Source organism: Cucurbita moschata, unplaced genomic scaffold (genome assembly GCF_002738365.1).
Source record: "Cucurbita moschata cultivar Rifu unplaced genomic scaffold, Cmos_1.0 Cmo_Scf00004, whole genome shotgun sequence".
Lineage (NCBI taxonomy): Eukaryota > Viridiplantae > Streptophyta > Magnoliopsida > Cucurbitales > Cucurbitaceae > Cucurbita > Cucurbita moschata.
In genome coordinates this window covers 6,355,314-6,369,943 of record NW_019268520.1, presented here as the reverse complement: position 1 = coordinate 6,369,943, position 14,630 = coordinate 6,355,314, and the positions used below count along the sequence as shown (strand labels likewise).

General features: G+C 35.8%; 2 protein-coding genes across 7 annotated transcripts; both read left to right on the top strand.

Moving 5' to 3' along the window:
- Positions 1–764: 764 nt before the first annotated feature.
- Positions 765–3,985, top strand: LOC111442405 (nuclear transcription factor Y subunit B-1-like). 3 transcript variants are annotated; one of them, XM_023079803.1, is made up of 8 exons: positions 769–930; positions 1,154–1,381; positions 1,473–1,602; positions 1,862–1,867; positions 1,964–2,038; positions 2,128–2,178; positions 3,672–3,705; positions 3,880–3,980. In XM_023079803.1, exons 2-8 carry the CDS (start codon positions 1,167–1,169, stop codon positions 3,933–3,935), a joined length of 567 nt encoding a protein of 188 aa, XP_022935571.1. In that variant the 5' UTR covers positions 769–930; positions 1,154–1,166; the 3' UTR covers positions 3,936–3,980. The 3 variants fall into 3 exon arrangements, with proteins under 3 accessions (XP_022935572.1, XP_022935571.1, XP_022935570.1); XM_023079802.1 differs by having other exon boundaries at positions 770–930; positions 1,150–1,381; XM_023079804.1 differs by lacking the exon at positions 1,862–1,867 and having other exon boundaries at positions 765–930; positions 1,150–1,381; positions 3,880–3,985.
- Positions 3,986–5,258: 1,273 nt separating this feature from the next.
- On the top strand, positions 5,259–13,995 carry LOC111441862 (E3 ubiquitin-protein ligase UPL4-like). Of its 4 annotated transcripts, none has more exons than XM_023079026.1 (17): positions 5,259–5,460; positions 6,110–6,721; positions 6,861–6,971; positions 7,107–7,223; positions 7,326–7,484; positions 7,605–7,766; positions 8,457–8,603; positions 8,677–8,798; positions 8,883–10,023; positions 10,506–11,693; positions 11,776–12,006; positions 12,085–12,189; positions 12,768–12,848; positions 12,929–12,997; positions 13,102–13,230; positions 13,322–13,405; positions 13,508–13,995. In XM_023079026.1, exons 2-17 carry the CDS (start codon positions 6,119–6,121, stop codon positions 13,571–13,573), a joined length of 4,515 nt encoding a protein of 1,504 aa, XP_022934794.1. In that variant the 5' UTR covers positions 5,259–5,460; positions 6,110–6,118; the 3' UTR covers positions 13,574–13,995. The 4 variants fall into 4 exon arrangements, with proteins under 4 accessions (XP_022934794.1, XP_022934792.1, XP_022934795.1 ...); XM_023079024.1 differs by having other exon boundaries at positions 6,062–6,721; XM_023079027.1 differs by having other exon boundaries at positions 6,053–6,721; positions 8,883–9,948.
- The last annotated feature ends 635 nt before the right edge of the window (positions 13,996–14,630 follow it).

The window sequence follows — 14,630 nt, the reverse complement described above, 5'->3', positions numbered from 1 at the left end:
TGGTACAAAAGTATTTCAAATAGTTTTGATGCTCTTCTAAAATTTCAAAGATTCTTATGCTAAAAACTTAATTGGATGGAATTGAAGGCAATTATATGTGTTTTGGGTATCATAGATTATGAATAGATGGATTACAAGATTAATATATACCCACTAAAAATGTTTAACATGTCCTAAATTTTTAAATTTTTAAATTTTGGGTCAATAGTGATACAATTTTAAATTTACAAAATTCTTAAAATTAGATTAATACATAGAGGGTAAATTATGCTTACATTCATAAATTTATTATGCAATTCTAATTTAATTGGGGCTTTGAGTATCAAATTAAATCTTGAATTTTAAAAATATTTAATTATCTTATAAATAATGCAAGTTAGACAAAGAATAAAAACGTGTCGCCTTTCTGTAACTCGGCCACATATCTATCAATGAGTCAGTAGAGAGAGGGAGAGAGAGCCGGTTTCAGTCGGCAAAAGGACGACGTCGTTTAGCAAATTAGGCGACCGCTAAACGAGTGGCGGAAAAACATCTGCGAGAAAAAGCAAACACGTGTTCAAATCCGACTCGTTGAACTTAATCGAGAGTAGAAACCGGCAAGCCGCAGGAAAACCCGGAAAAACATGGAAACTGGAAAAATATTATTTTATTTAAAATAAAATCCCCAAAAAAAGAAAATTAAAAAAGAAAAAGAAAAAGAAAAAGAAAATAGAAAGCGCTTTGGTTTTCCTGTTTTCCCCTACTGAATTGCCTGAAAAGGAAAAAACAAAATCGAACGGTGGTGATAAACTTGATTCTATCATCTCAGTCGTCTCCTTTTCCCTATCTTCACCATCGTCCGATCCATTCCACCACTCCATTTCCACCCGATCTTACTCCTCCTCTCTCTCTCTCGCGCCCAAATTACAAATCTTCCGTTTCTCCCAACAGGTAAAACAATAACTTCCTTCTTTTCTTCATTTTTCAATTCTTTCAAATCTCTCAATTCCCCCCTCTCTCCCTTCTCGGATTTCCCCTCTAATTTCTCACCCATCTTCCATTTTTCCTTCTGAATTCTTCTCGACCTTGCGTTTTCTGCTACTCTTCATGGCTTTTGTTGTTTCCTCCTCTCTCGGATTGACCATGTTGTTTCCCGTTTCGTTTTTTAAGATAGGGTTTTGGCGAAGATGGCTGATGCTCCGGCGAGTCCCGGCGGAGGAAGTCATGAGAGCGGCGAGCAGAGTCCGAGGTCTAATGTTCGTGAACAGGATAGGTTTCTTCCTATTGCGAATATTAGCAGGATCATGAAGAAAGCTCTCCCTGCTAATGGGAAGATTGCTAAGGATGCTAAGGAGACCGTACAAGAATGTGTATCGGAGTTCATCAGTTTTATTACCAGCGAGTACGGGAGTATTTCTATTATCCATTGCTGTTATTTGCCTAATCCATGTTCTGAATTTCGGGGATTTTTTTTATGGTTGAATTGAATCTAGGGCAAGTGATAAATGCCAAAGAGAGAAGCGAAAGACGATTAATGGCGATGATTTACTTTGGGCGATGGCCACTCTCGGATTTGAGGATTATATTGATCCGCTTAAAACCTACTTGACGAAATACAGAGAGGTAGTCCGTCGGCTAATTCTAATGCTAAATCTCTGATGAACTGTAGAACATAGAATTTACAGTTTGCATATTGTTCATTATCCACTTTTCACGATTGATTTGATGTGTTTCTAACAGGGAGCTTTGCATCTAGGCTCAACTTTTTATTTGTACATTTTTTGTTTGTTAATTTTCTACTTGCGCTTCAACTGATGGGCGGATGCTTTGTTTTTTTTTTTTTGCTTTGTTTGCCTGCTGGTTGGGACTTGGGATGTTTTAGACGGAGGTAAGATAGAGTTGTCCTTTACGCCTCTGTGATTTTGTCGACATCCATGGATGAAATTGTGAGGTTTCTGTATATTTTGCTTGTATTGTCCGACAGGGTGACACTAAGGGGTCTGCTAAAGGTGGCGATGCGTCGGCTAAGAAAGAAGCTCATCCAACCTCTGTTCCTCAGGTGAATTATAAGAATTTGTCTTTGTTTTTCTCATTGAGCTTGATTCTTTGTGTTTCTGTCTGAGATTTCTTTCTTTCTGTATTCTATAGATCGCTCATGGAGGCTCGTTTTCCCAAGGAGTTAATTATGCGACTTCTCAAGTACTCTCCTCACTCCCTCTCTAGAAATTTGTATTTTCACTATGTGTTTTGAAGAGGCGAAGAAATAGTTCTGCCAGTACTTCCGGCATGTTTGAGAGTGATTTTGATAGAGTTTGAATCAGTTAATGTATATTTTGGAGTGATTTTGAATATGGAAAAGTGTTTTTTTAACCATTTCAAAAAATCACTCCCAAACATGTTGGTGACATGGGCGAGACATTTGGATTGTGGAAGTCTTTTTAGCTCACTAGATACTTCTGTCAACATGTTTATGGTGTTAGTCATATAATAACTAAATGTTATTTTGAAAATTTTGAAGTTACTTTAAAAACCTTTTTAGTGGGAGCACTTTCAAGAGTGCTTGTCCATCTGACTAGAAGTCATGTAGTGATACAATTGCCCTTGGTAGTCTCCCCATTACTTATCCATCTAATTGTTAAAGGATGTGTTTGGAACTTCATCTGTTTGTCGATTGTAGCCACAAGACTTCGCAAGAATTTGCTAGAGTTCATACTGTAGCATCAGAATAGTTGGTGTGTAGGGAAAAATCATGTCAAGAACTATTCTTGGGGACTTGAAGTTACAAGTTGAATTTCATTTGTTTTGGACAATGTTTGTGTGACGGCCCAAGTCCGTACTCTTTGGGTTTTCCCTTTCGGGCTTCCCTTCAAAGATTTTAAAATGCAATTTGCCAGGGAGAGACTTCCACACCCCCTTTTAAATAATGTTTCATTTTCCTCTCTAACCAACTTGGGATCTCACAATCCACTCCCTTTCGGGTCCAACGTCCTCGTTGGTACACCGCTAGGTGTCCACCCCTCTTTGGGGCTCAGTGTCCTCGCTGGCAATACCGGCAATACCGCCTAGTGTCTGGCTCTAATACCATTTTTAACAGCCCAAGCCTACCACCCGCAGATATTGTCCTCTTTGGGTTTTTCTTTTTGGGTTTCCTCTCAAGGTTTTTAAAACACGTTTGATAGGGAGAGATTTTCACACCCTTATAAAGAATGTTTTGTTCTCCTCTCCAATCAACGTGAAATCTCATCGTTTGTTATTTACAGTTGCACCACACATTTTTCTAGATTGAATCTACTACGAACTTCTTCGTTTAAGTTGTCTTTGCCCTTTCATGCCTCATGTAGTTGTTTAAGCTACTTCTTCGTTTTAAGCAAATTAGTTTGTTTATATCTTCATGATTCTTGAAGCTTTTTCCCTCGGGCAAACTATCTTTTTCTCATATTACTTGGGGTTTGTTTTAAAGCTCTCATATCCAAGTCTTAGTTGAAAAATTACTAAATAAATTTGATTCGTTTCAAGGAGAGGCTATTTACCTAGAAAAAGCGCAACTTTTTTCCTGAGATCCTTTGTATTGGGATGCCCCTTTTGATCATAATGGTCAAAAGTGGTAAATCTAGATGCTTGGATCTTCCAAACCAAAATTTAGTTCATTCTGTATTAGTAGGGTTTAACACCATGTTTCCTTGTTTTTGCAGTCACAAGCCCAGCATATGATGGTTCCTATGCAAGGTACCGACTAAAATTGCCTCGAATCGAATCAAATATTAGAACTGTTGAATGTGGGAGATCTTTGTTAGGTCTATTTATTAGAAGTTTGGTTGGGTTTTGATTGATGGTTGTAGTATAGGATGAGTTGAAACTTTGTATAATATTATTGTTATTGCTCTATGTGTTGTATTGCAGTTAGGACACAGTATTTCCAACCAACTCCTGGGGGATCCCATTCATTTGTGGCTTGAAAACAAACTCAGTATAAAGTAGCACCACTAGTTTCGAGGATTTTATTTTCTTTTTCTACTTAAAAGAATGTAGTCGATGATTGTGGGATGGTGGGTCTGCAGAGCCTTAGATGACCTTAAAGTTACTAAAAGAAGGAGGCTGTAAACCATGCTTTGATTTTCTAAGTCTTAGAAATGATCAAGTGTGGGTCCTTTACCTTCTCTACCATTACTTTTTGACAAATAAATTAGATTCTTATCTTAAATTTGTTACTATTTTTTTAAACTTTTAATTTCATTAATTTTAGTTTTAAAAACTTTGAGGGAGGTCTGAAAGGAAAAGATTAAAAAAGACGTCGAAAAAGACTAAAGAAGATAATTGGAAAGTTGAAAAAGACTAAATAGTTAGGAAAAGATTATAAAAAGACAATATCTACTGGGAAGTCGAAAAAGATTAAAAAAAAAGGACTAAAGAAGATAATAAGGAAAGTAGAAGATTATATTTAGTTAGAAAAAGATTAAAAAAAAAGATAATATCTACCTGGAGAAGTCGTAAATTAGACGAAGCCTAATAATTTACTTTCTTTGTTCCACTAACTAACTGAATTGAGGATATTTATGATTTTTGGACTCGGGAAGCCTTTTATTGAACCATTTCCTCGATAATCAATATGACATACTCTGATTAGGGTGACATCGACAGCTTACTTAAAATTAATCATCTACTCTCAATATAGTTAAGATGGAGCGAAAAAAATGGTCAAATACATTCCGCATCTAAATCGTCAAGATGGCCCTCTTGGTTCGTATTTTGAATATATTAATTAGTTCTAACCTTACTCGATCATTTATAGATTGGTCCAATCCGTTGTTGACGAGTAGGACCCATAGGTTATTATTCATTTAAGAAATATACACTTGTAATTAATATGTATATAGTTATACAATTTTACTCTATCATTCTCTACAAAATTGTTGTCTCATTTTCAACCGTATCAACTCGAACTAATTTATTTTAAGATTTGATCAAAATAATTAATATCATAATTTGCAATGTGACACTGTTTTAATTTATTTTTAAAATTCTATTTTAATTAAAAACCCACATTAACCCTTTCATTTCATATAAATATTTGAGAATTTAGCTCTTGAAAAAGAAAAAGATTTAATTTAACATTTTTTTTAAAGATAATATATTATTTAAAAAGAAATATTGATATGGAGTATCTTAGAGATCAAAAACTAAATTATAATTTAAACTAAGAATAGGATGAGAATAATGAAAAAGGAAACAAACAATAAAATATATATTGATCAAACAAATTCAGTTCTTTCAGTCTTTCATATATATCTTTTGAGCTCTAGCGTTTTCTCTGTTTTTTCATCATCCTCGCCCAAGAGAACTTTACAATTTCGATCACGATAAAAGCATCAGCCGTGGGAGTTGCGTTCCGGCGTATATGGTGAAGTTTTTTCCTTGAAAAAACTCTCGTAATTTTTCATCGTGCTTTCGGAATTTCGCGAGTCTTCGGTTTGCAGCGCTAAGGTACTAAGAAATATCAGATAATTTTTTTCTCGTCTGATCGTAAATCCGTGTTTACATTCGTAATTTTTGATATCGTTCTTCATCGTATTCGCTTCGGCTTTCGTCTAATTTTGGCTGTTAGAAGGGGACTAGTTTCGAGCTTACTGGAGAAACTTAGTTATGTGTTGGAGATTGTTAAGCATATATGATATAAAATTTACTTGTCAATGGTGGCTTAATCCGTGGTGGTTTCCGGTCCTGTGTTAGTCTTGAAGCAGTAGATTTTTTTTTTTTTTTTTTTGTTCAAATTTAAGGCGTACATAATTTATTTCATATTTAGCTCTTAAGGTTTGAGGCAGACAATTCTCAATCGAATGTTCCAATTTCTATCTGATTATTCTGTGGATTCTGGATTGGAATGATCACTTCCGAGAGCTTTTCGATCTATTGAAGTGAAATTGTTAGTGTTGAGCCAAATATCATTTGTTACCGCGTCTTTTATTTAAGTTTTGTCTTCCTGCATAGTTTGGTTTTGATCATTAATAATATGCAAATTATTGAAGCATAATAACTTTGTAAATCTTATGCGATGTTGGATCTCTTAATTATATAGGAGGTTTAGGTCTCTATTAGAGCCAATAAATGATAAATGGGAAATCGTGGCCAAAAGCGTGCAGAAATGGTGGACAGATTACCTGCTGATAAACGGACATGCAGTTCATTGGAATTCAGACCAAGCTCATCTAATTCATCTGTGCAAATGCACGTGACATCCACTAATTCAAGTCCTGGCATCCATGAGAATGACATGGACACTTCATCGTCTGCTTCTGCTTCCAGTCGTTCAGAGGGAGAACATGATAAGGATTCAGCCTACGGGTCTTGTGATTCAGATGATGCAGAACAAAAACATAGTGATCTTCGTAATTGTCAGAGGCAAAGATCATCTAGTGATCACGAACGATTTAAAAGGATTTTATCAAGTTTGGGCGAAGAATCTGATACATCTGCCCAAATACTACTGCTGACGGATCTATGTGAGGTTTTATCATTCTGCATGGAAAGTTCACTATCGAGCACGACATCAGATTCGTTATCTATAATTCTTGTCAATCTGGTGAAACTTGATAGCAACTCAGAGATAGTGCTATTGGCTTTAAGGGCTTTAACTTATTTATGCGATGCATACCCCAGAGCATCTAGTTTTATTGTTCGCCATGGCGGAGTTCCTGCCCTCTGTCAGAGGCTAGGAGTTATTGTGTACTTGGATGTTGCTGAACAGGTGATATCATCATGCTATCTTGATTGTTCTTGTTAGTTCATTTATCAAATTATATTCTTCAAGATATTATAATCGATAGCTCATCGTTGAATACTGAATACTGTTGCTATAATTTGAAGGAGTTTCTGTTTTAATGTAGTGTCTGCAAGCATTGGAAAGAATATCACAGGAACACCCAGTTGCATGCTTAGAGAGTGGTGCAGTTATGGCTGTGTTAACTTTTATTGATTTTTTTTCTAGTAGCATACAAGTAAGTCATTTTCCCTTCTTTTTGTTAAATCAATCTTGACAGCTTGGTGGAGCTCATGTTCCTATTATTTTGTTCCTGCGAAACCCCATGATCAGAAAATTGAAAATTTTAATGTGTAAATCTGGTTTGGATCAGAGGACGGCTCTTCGCACAGTGGTGAATATCTGCAAAAAACTTCCTTCCGAGTGTCCACAAACTTTAATTGAGGCTGTTCCTATTCTATGCAATCTCTTTCAGCATGATGATGGGGAGGTTTGAATAATTGAAATTGAATGCTTCATGTTGCTTTATTTTAACTTTATTTTTATTTTTTTAAATTATAAATCTTCTCCTTGCTATATTGTCACATTTCAGCTGGTAGAGAATGTGGCTCGATGCATGATCAAAATAGCTGAGTGTGCACATCAATCCTGCGAGATTTTGGATGGGCTCTGTCAGCATGGACTGATTCAACAAGTCATTCGCCTTATAAACTTGAATAGCCGAACTTCTTTGTCCCAGACCATTTACAATGTAAGAGAATCATACAAGAAGGAACCAATGGTTTAATATTTTATATATTTTTATTTTAGTAATGCCTCTACTATCATCTTTAGGGAAGAATGGTGAAATGACCATAAACTTTCGTCGCAGGATTTGCTTGGTATACTTGTCAAACTATCTTCAGGATCCATTGTTGCTTTCAAAACTCTTTATGAGCTAGACATTAGCAACACTTTGAAGGAAATATTATCTGTTTACAACCTCTCGCATGGGATGTCTTCATGTGCTGTAGTTGATGGGCAACGCAACCAGGTATTAGACTTTTAACATGTTCTGTTTTTTGAAACTACGGGAAGACTGACTGTGCTATGACAGTTCTCTTTTAAAACAAAAAATTATAGTGAACTTACGGAGGGAGAATTTGAAAAAAGCACTTATAATCATAGAAATCCTTTTTTTAAGTGTTGCAGAATATTAATTGATAACCACAGTTATCTAAAAGTTTTCGTCCAAATCTCAAGCCATGGATTCGACTTGATATATTAATGTCGTGCAATATAAAGCTAAAAAACCAAGATTCTCTGTTAAGTATATATCATCTCCACCTCCTAGCCTCCACTTTACCTTACTTTCACTTGGTAGCCTGAGCTAGGAGAACGGCTATTTTAATATTTTGCTCCTTTTTAATGCTTTCTATAAATGTAACAGTCCTTTTAAAGTTTTCAGTTTATCTTTTTTAATTATGAATTGACGAGATTTCTTGTAATTCCCCTCTTATAGTTTAGGAGTGTTTTATACTCCTTTTCTCATTTCATTTATCAATAAAATTCCCGTAGTTTCCTTCTCAAAAGAAGTTATAGTTCAATAGCTCATAATTGACCTAAATTGGATCTAGAGTTTCAAAGTCTTTCTACACTTGTTTTCCCCTCCAGGTTTGTAGGGTCTGCTTTTGCGATAATTTTAAAATTCTTGGGGATGTATTGTGATTGGTTTTTTGTCCAGGTATGTGAAGTCCTCAAATTGCTTAATGAGCTTCTCCCTACTGAAGATGCAAAGGCAGAACAATTGTCTGAAAAAGTGTCATTTCTAGCCAGTAATCCCAAGCAACTGCAGAAGTTTGGCTTGGATATACTTCCTTTGCTAGTTCAGGTGGCTATTATTATAAGCTAATAAAAAAGCTATAGCCCTTCCCATCTTCTATAACATCACATTTTCGCTGCAGGTGGTTAGTTCTGGTGCAAAATTGTATGTTTGTTGCGGCTGCCTAACTATTATCTACAAGTTTATCTGTCTGGGTGAATCTGACATGCTTGTTGAGTTGCTTCAGAATGCCAACATTTCTAGGTGAATGATGCCTGATATTCCTTTTTATGGTATTTTCAAATTGCTTTCAGAAAGTCTAATGATCTTTTCTGTCTAATTTGTCAGTTTCCTGGTTGGAGTGTTTACTCGAAAAGACCACCATGTGCTGATGTTAGCTTTAAAAATCACTGAGATTATCCTGCAAAAGCTCTCTAGTATATTTTTGAAATCATTTGTCAAGGAGGGTGTCTATTTTGCAATTGATGCACTGATAACCCCCGAGAAGTATAAGCAGTTGATTTTCCCAGTGTTTGCTAGTGTCCACCCATCATTTGGTTCATGTCAAAAGTCTACAAGAGAAAATGGGAGATGCTTATGTTATGCCTTTTCGAGTGGTTGTTTCTCCTCGGTGGCAGAAACAGGCAGCTGCAAGCTTGACGACGATTCAGTCTATAGTCTTGCAAATCATATAAGAAACAATTATTTTACTGACGAGTTGTGCGACACCGATAAAGGAGTGAGTGATATTCTTCAAAATCTTCTTACTTTTTCTGGGGCCCTAGATGATCTACTGAACTTGTCCCTAATCAAGGACACTCCAGGGCAGGATGAAGAAAAATTTTATGCCTTATTGGCTGAGATTATGTCAAAGCTTAAGTGTGGCGAGCCAATATCCACCTTTGAATTTATTGAAAGTGGAATTGTCAAGTCATTTATAAATTACCTAACTAATGGTCAGTATCTGAGGAAAAAGGGAGAACCACAAACTATATCTAGACAATTTTCAATTATGGAAAGAAGATTTGAGGCTTTTGCAAGGCTACTATTTTCTAGTTCAGATCACCCATCTGTAAACTTGCCAGTTAGGGTATTGTTAAGGAAATTACAGATCTCACTTTCTTCTTTAGAAAACTTTCCTGTTATTTCTAGCCAGGGATTCAAACATAGGAACTATTTTGCTACAGTTCCAAACGGTCGGTGCATACCACATCCTTGTGTGAAAGTTCGGTTTGTGAGAGGAGATGGGGAAACAGATCTCTGTGACATTACTGGGGATATCCTGACTGTTGACCCCTTTTCTTCTTTGAATGCCATTGAAGGATTTCTATGGCCCAAAGTTAGCAGAAAAAAAGCTGAGCAGTCCTCTGAAGCCGATAGCCTGAGGGAGCATCAAGTTAAACTACTCTCAAATGTATGTTCTTACTCTGGTGTTAACCCAGAACTAGTGGGGTCTAACAGCAAGTCTTCAGATTTGCCTGAAATTGAGGTCCCTTCCTGTTTTCTTTTTGAAATATTTGTAATGTTGAGAAAACAATAAACTTCTCTTAAATTGTATGATACTTGAAGTAGGGGTGATTATAATTCAGGCAAATAAGGCCAACATAACTAAATCCATTTGGTTTGAGTTTAATTATTTCAAGTGAAGGAATACAATCATATGAAACTTATGCTATAAGTTGATCATTTTTATAAGCATATACATGAAACCGTGTTATAAGATGGATCAGTTCTAGAATTTGCAGACTCATCCATTGCAAATTTCATTTCATTGTTTTGGGTTCAGCTGATGCATTTTTCTCCTTCCAAGTAAATTAGGATAAATATTATGGTTTCATGCAGAATATTCTCGTGTAATTGGTTGGCTTATGTTTCTTATATTGTCTCTTTGAGTGCCTGCTTAATCCATGATTGAAGCATTGATCATATTCTGTGCACTCATAAATTTATGTTAACCTTGTTTTGGATCAGGCATCTGTAGAAGTCAGCACTGATGAGAAATCACTGGGTTCTGCATCTTCCAGTAAGAAAGGCACGAAGCCCAAATTGTTACTTTACCTTGAGGGAAAGCAGCTGGAGCCCACCTTGACACTTTACCAGACAATTCTCCAACGACACATCAAAGAAAATGAAGCAATATCTGGCACGAAAGTATGGAGCCAAGTATATACAATAATGTATAAACGTGCTGGAGAGGTGGAGGACAACAGTTGTAACCAATTCTTTTCTGGATCCGACAAAGGTGCAACGTTGCATTTCTCTTCATTTTTCTGTGGCATTCTAGATTGTGATCTGCCTTCTGACTTGGCAAAAGAAAGTCCTGTTTATGATGTTTTATTTCTTCTAAGGATCATAGAGGGTATGAACAGAATGGCATTTCACATTATGTCACATGAAAGAATCCGTGCTTTTTCTGAAGGGAGAATTAGTACCTTGGACAATATAAAGCTGTCAGTTCCTTCAGTGTCGCAGAATGAATTTGTAAACAGCAAACTGACTGAAAAACTTGAACAGCAGATGAGGGACTTTTCTGCTGTTTCTATCGGTGGCATGCCTTTATGGTGTAAGGAACTTATGGATTCATGCCCTTTCTTATTTAGTTTTGAGGCAAGGCGCAAGTACTTTCGCATAGTAGTATTTGGCATGCCACAACAGCCATATGTAAGATCATACAGTGACTTGGGAACCTCAAATGGCGTACGATCAAGTTCTGGTGGCTTGCCTCGTAAGAAGGCATTAGTACTCCGCGACAAAATTCTACTTTCTGCTGCCAAAATGATGGATCAGTATGCACATCAGAAAGTACTCCTAGAAGTGGAATATGATGAAGAAGTTGGCACTGGGCTTGGTCCAACATTAGAATTCTATACTCTTGTCAGTCAAGAATTTCAGAAGTATGGCCTTGGAATGTGGAGAGGGGATCACGATGCATTTATACCTGGAAAGAGTCTTAACATTGAGGGTAGAGAAACTATAGAATCTCCATTTGGACTTTTCCCCCGTCCATGGCTATCAACTGTTGATATCGGCGAGCTACAATTTTCTGAAGTAATTAAAAGGTTCACACTTATGGGACAAATAGTGGCAAAGGCCATTCAGGATGGTAGGGTTATGGATATCTACTTCTCCAAAGCCTTCTATAAACTAATACTTGGGCAGGTACCTGCATGAAATTCTTTCAAGTGCATTCCTCGCATCTTTTTTTGTCTTCCATTATTTGATTTCTTGTTTATTCTTGTAGGAGGTGAGTATATATGATATCCAATCATTTGATCCAGAGCTCGGAACCGTTCTGCTAGAGTTTCAAGCTTTGGTCAACAGAAGTAAATTATTGGAATCTGTTTGTGAAGAAAACTCATCGTCTAAACTTGAATTTTGTTATCATGATACCAATATTGAGGATCTTTGCCTTGATTTTACTCTTCCTGGTTATCCAGATTGTCGCTTAACTTCTTCTCAAGATAATTCAATGGTAATGCCAATTTTCACTGTGTATGGTTTTATCCTTTTGTACGGATACTCACAAAATACACTTTGACCATTTCCCCAGGTAAATACAAAAAATTTGGAGGATTATGTCTCTCTTGTTGCAGATGCTACCTTATATTCTGGAATTTCGACACAAATAGAAGCATTTAAATCTGGATTTAATCAGGTCAGATTCACAGTGGCCTCTCTTACAGGAGATTATACTTCCCATGTTCATTTTGCCCGTAATCTTGGGAATGTAGTTTATGATATATAGGTTGAAAGTTATGGAATTCTGTTTAGGGTTCAGATATAGCTTCTTTATTTCATCGATGCCTACAGTGAAATAATTATTAACTGCTTTAATTTCTAGACGTGATACAGGATTACATTTTCTTAAGTGCAGTTGTATTTCTATTATCTCATTCAAACTTTAAGGGTAGAACTAGGAATCCATGGTTGGAAGCTCCTGAATGTGTTCATACCAGTGCCACATTGAGAGTATAAGTCATGATATAGGCTCCATATAAGGAACGGATGAACTGCAATTTTAAGATGCAAGAAACCTTTCAATGAAATGTCACGAGCGTTCTCGTCTTTCTCGTCCTTAAAAGAGAAGACCCTCGACAATTTAGTTGGTTTAAAGAAAATTTATTGATTACCATATAAAAATACACTTCTTTTATTTCCCCTTGGGCATCTATCGGTACCTTCGTGTTCTTAACTGATAACCAGAGTACTTCTTTTCTTACTGTCAACACTCAGGTTTTTCCCATAGAACATCTTCAAGTTTTTACTGCAGAAGAACTAGAGCGTTTAATATGCGGAGAACAGGACTCTTGGGCCGTACGTATATCAGCTAACTGTCTCATTTACTCTTGAAGTTATTATCCATTAACTTGGATCTTTGTCATCATTTGGTGCAGTTGAGTGATCTCCTTGACAATATAAAGTTTGACCACGGATATACGGCCAGTAGCCCCTCCATTATTAATGTTAGTTTCTAAAGTGAATCCTAGCTATTGCTTGGTTCAAATATGCTGCATATTATTAGTTGCCAAGATTCTTACCATTTTTTTTTTTAAAAAAAAAAATTCAGCTGCTTGAAATTATCCAAGACTTTGACAATGAACAGCAACGGGCATTTCTACAGTTCGTGACTGGGGCGCCAAGGCTTCCTTCCGGAGGCTTTACATCTCTCAATCCAAAGTTGACCATTGTCCGAAAGGTCTGTTATTATCAACAAATTCTCTTCAAATATTTGATTCAATTTAGCATTTTTTTTACTCAAATTTCCTTTTTGGGATATTTTTATGCAGCACTCTAGCAATATGGTCGATTCCGACTTACCTAGCGTGATGACCTGTGCAAACTATCTCAAGTTGCCTCCTTACTCTTCAAAGGTGAAGGACTTTTCTAACCTTTCTTATAAAAAAAATTGGTTTTCTTTCCATTACAACAAAAATGGTGACTCCAAATTTGGTCTCTATCTGTTTACTGTTCAGGAGATAACGAAAGAGAAGCTGTTATATGCCATAACAGAAGGACAAGGCTCGTTTCATCTTTCGTAGCTTCAAATTTCTACCGTCCGTAGAAAGTGAAATGGGTAATTATCAGAATAACAAAGGCAGCTGTGTAGATAAGGTGAAAATGGATGAAGAATGGCAGCCAGATTGTGGTGTGGACAAGAGGAGGTTTCTTCATCTGGTTCTGGTGGGTAAGTTCCAACGTACATAAATCTTGTGTACATAGGGTAGAATAAGAGGCTGTACAGGAAATGCAGGGTTTTAGATTTATTATTGGCATGGTCTCCCGTTTTACTTTTTAACCCATGCTGGCACTGTAAATATTTCCTTATAGACCACTAACTCTTTCTACTTTTCATTTATTGTGCATAGCAACTGTGTGGCTTTGACGTTAATCTATTCAATTTTCTGACCAAGCCAAGCATGGTTAGGAGTGATTTTATTCAAAATGATTTCTTTATTTGTAATTTGTGTATAATCAAAAATTGATTTTGAATGAATGATTAAATGTATGTTTAGAAATGAGTTTCAATCATATAGCCTCTAATGCCTTGCCAAAGAATTTGTTTTTCAAATTATAAACTTAATAGAATTTGTTTTGAAAATTGAGATTCAAATCTTATATATCAATATATATATATATATATATATATATATTGAATCATTGAAAAACTCAAGTTGGTAGTCATAAAATGTACCATTAATAATTATTCCTATACCATTTTACGAAACCATAAAATCTGCACTTTTAGAAAGGTCTTTTGTGTTTCAAAACATTTAACAAAAAAAAAAAAAAAAAGTAACCTATTGAAAATATAAAGATTAGCTGAATATACATACTTTCTTCACTCCCTTGGCTTTTATATCTTTTCTTTTCTTCTTTCCAAGTGAAACAATATATTCGCCTGTAGAAAGAATGAGGGTTTATGATTAAAAAAAAAGAAAGAAAGAAAAGAAAATAGAAATAGTATTTAAAATGAAAATTAGAAAAAGAAAAGGAAGAGCAAAGAAAAAGAATGAGGATGATATCTTGAAATAGATATTTATTTGAAAAATTATTGTGAAAAAAGAAGTTTGAAAATAATATCTTCCTGAAGTAGGG

Coding starts and splice junctions, on each gene's coding strand:
- LOC111442405 (XM_023079803.1), top strand. CDS start 1,167: ATGGCTGATGCTCCGGCGAGTCCCGGCGGAGGAAGTCATGAGAGCGGC. Junction 2,179..3,671: donor TTAATTATGCGACTTCTCAA/GTACTCTCCTCA, acceptor TTGTTTTTGCAG/TCACAAGCCCAGCATATGAT. Junction 3,706..3,879: donor TATGATGGTTCCTATGCAAG/GTACCGACTAAA, acceptor GTTGTATTGCAG/TTAGGACACAGTATTTCCAA.
- LOC111441862 (XM_023079024.1), top strand. CDS start 6,089: ATGGGAAATCGTGGCCAAAAGCGTGCAGAAATGGTGGACAGATTACCT. Junction 6,972..7,106: donor TTTTTTCTAGTAGCATACAA/GTAAGTCATTTT, acceptor GGTTTGGATCAG/AGGACGGCTCTTCGCACAGT. Junction 7,485..7,604: donor TGTCCCAGACCATTTACAAT/GTAAGAGAATCA, acceptor CTTTCGTCGCAG/GATTTGCTTGGTATACTTGT.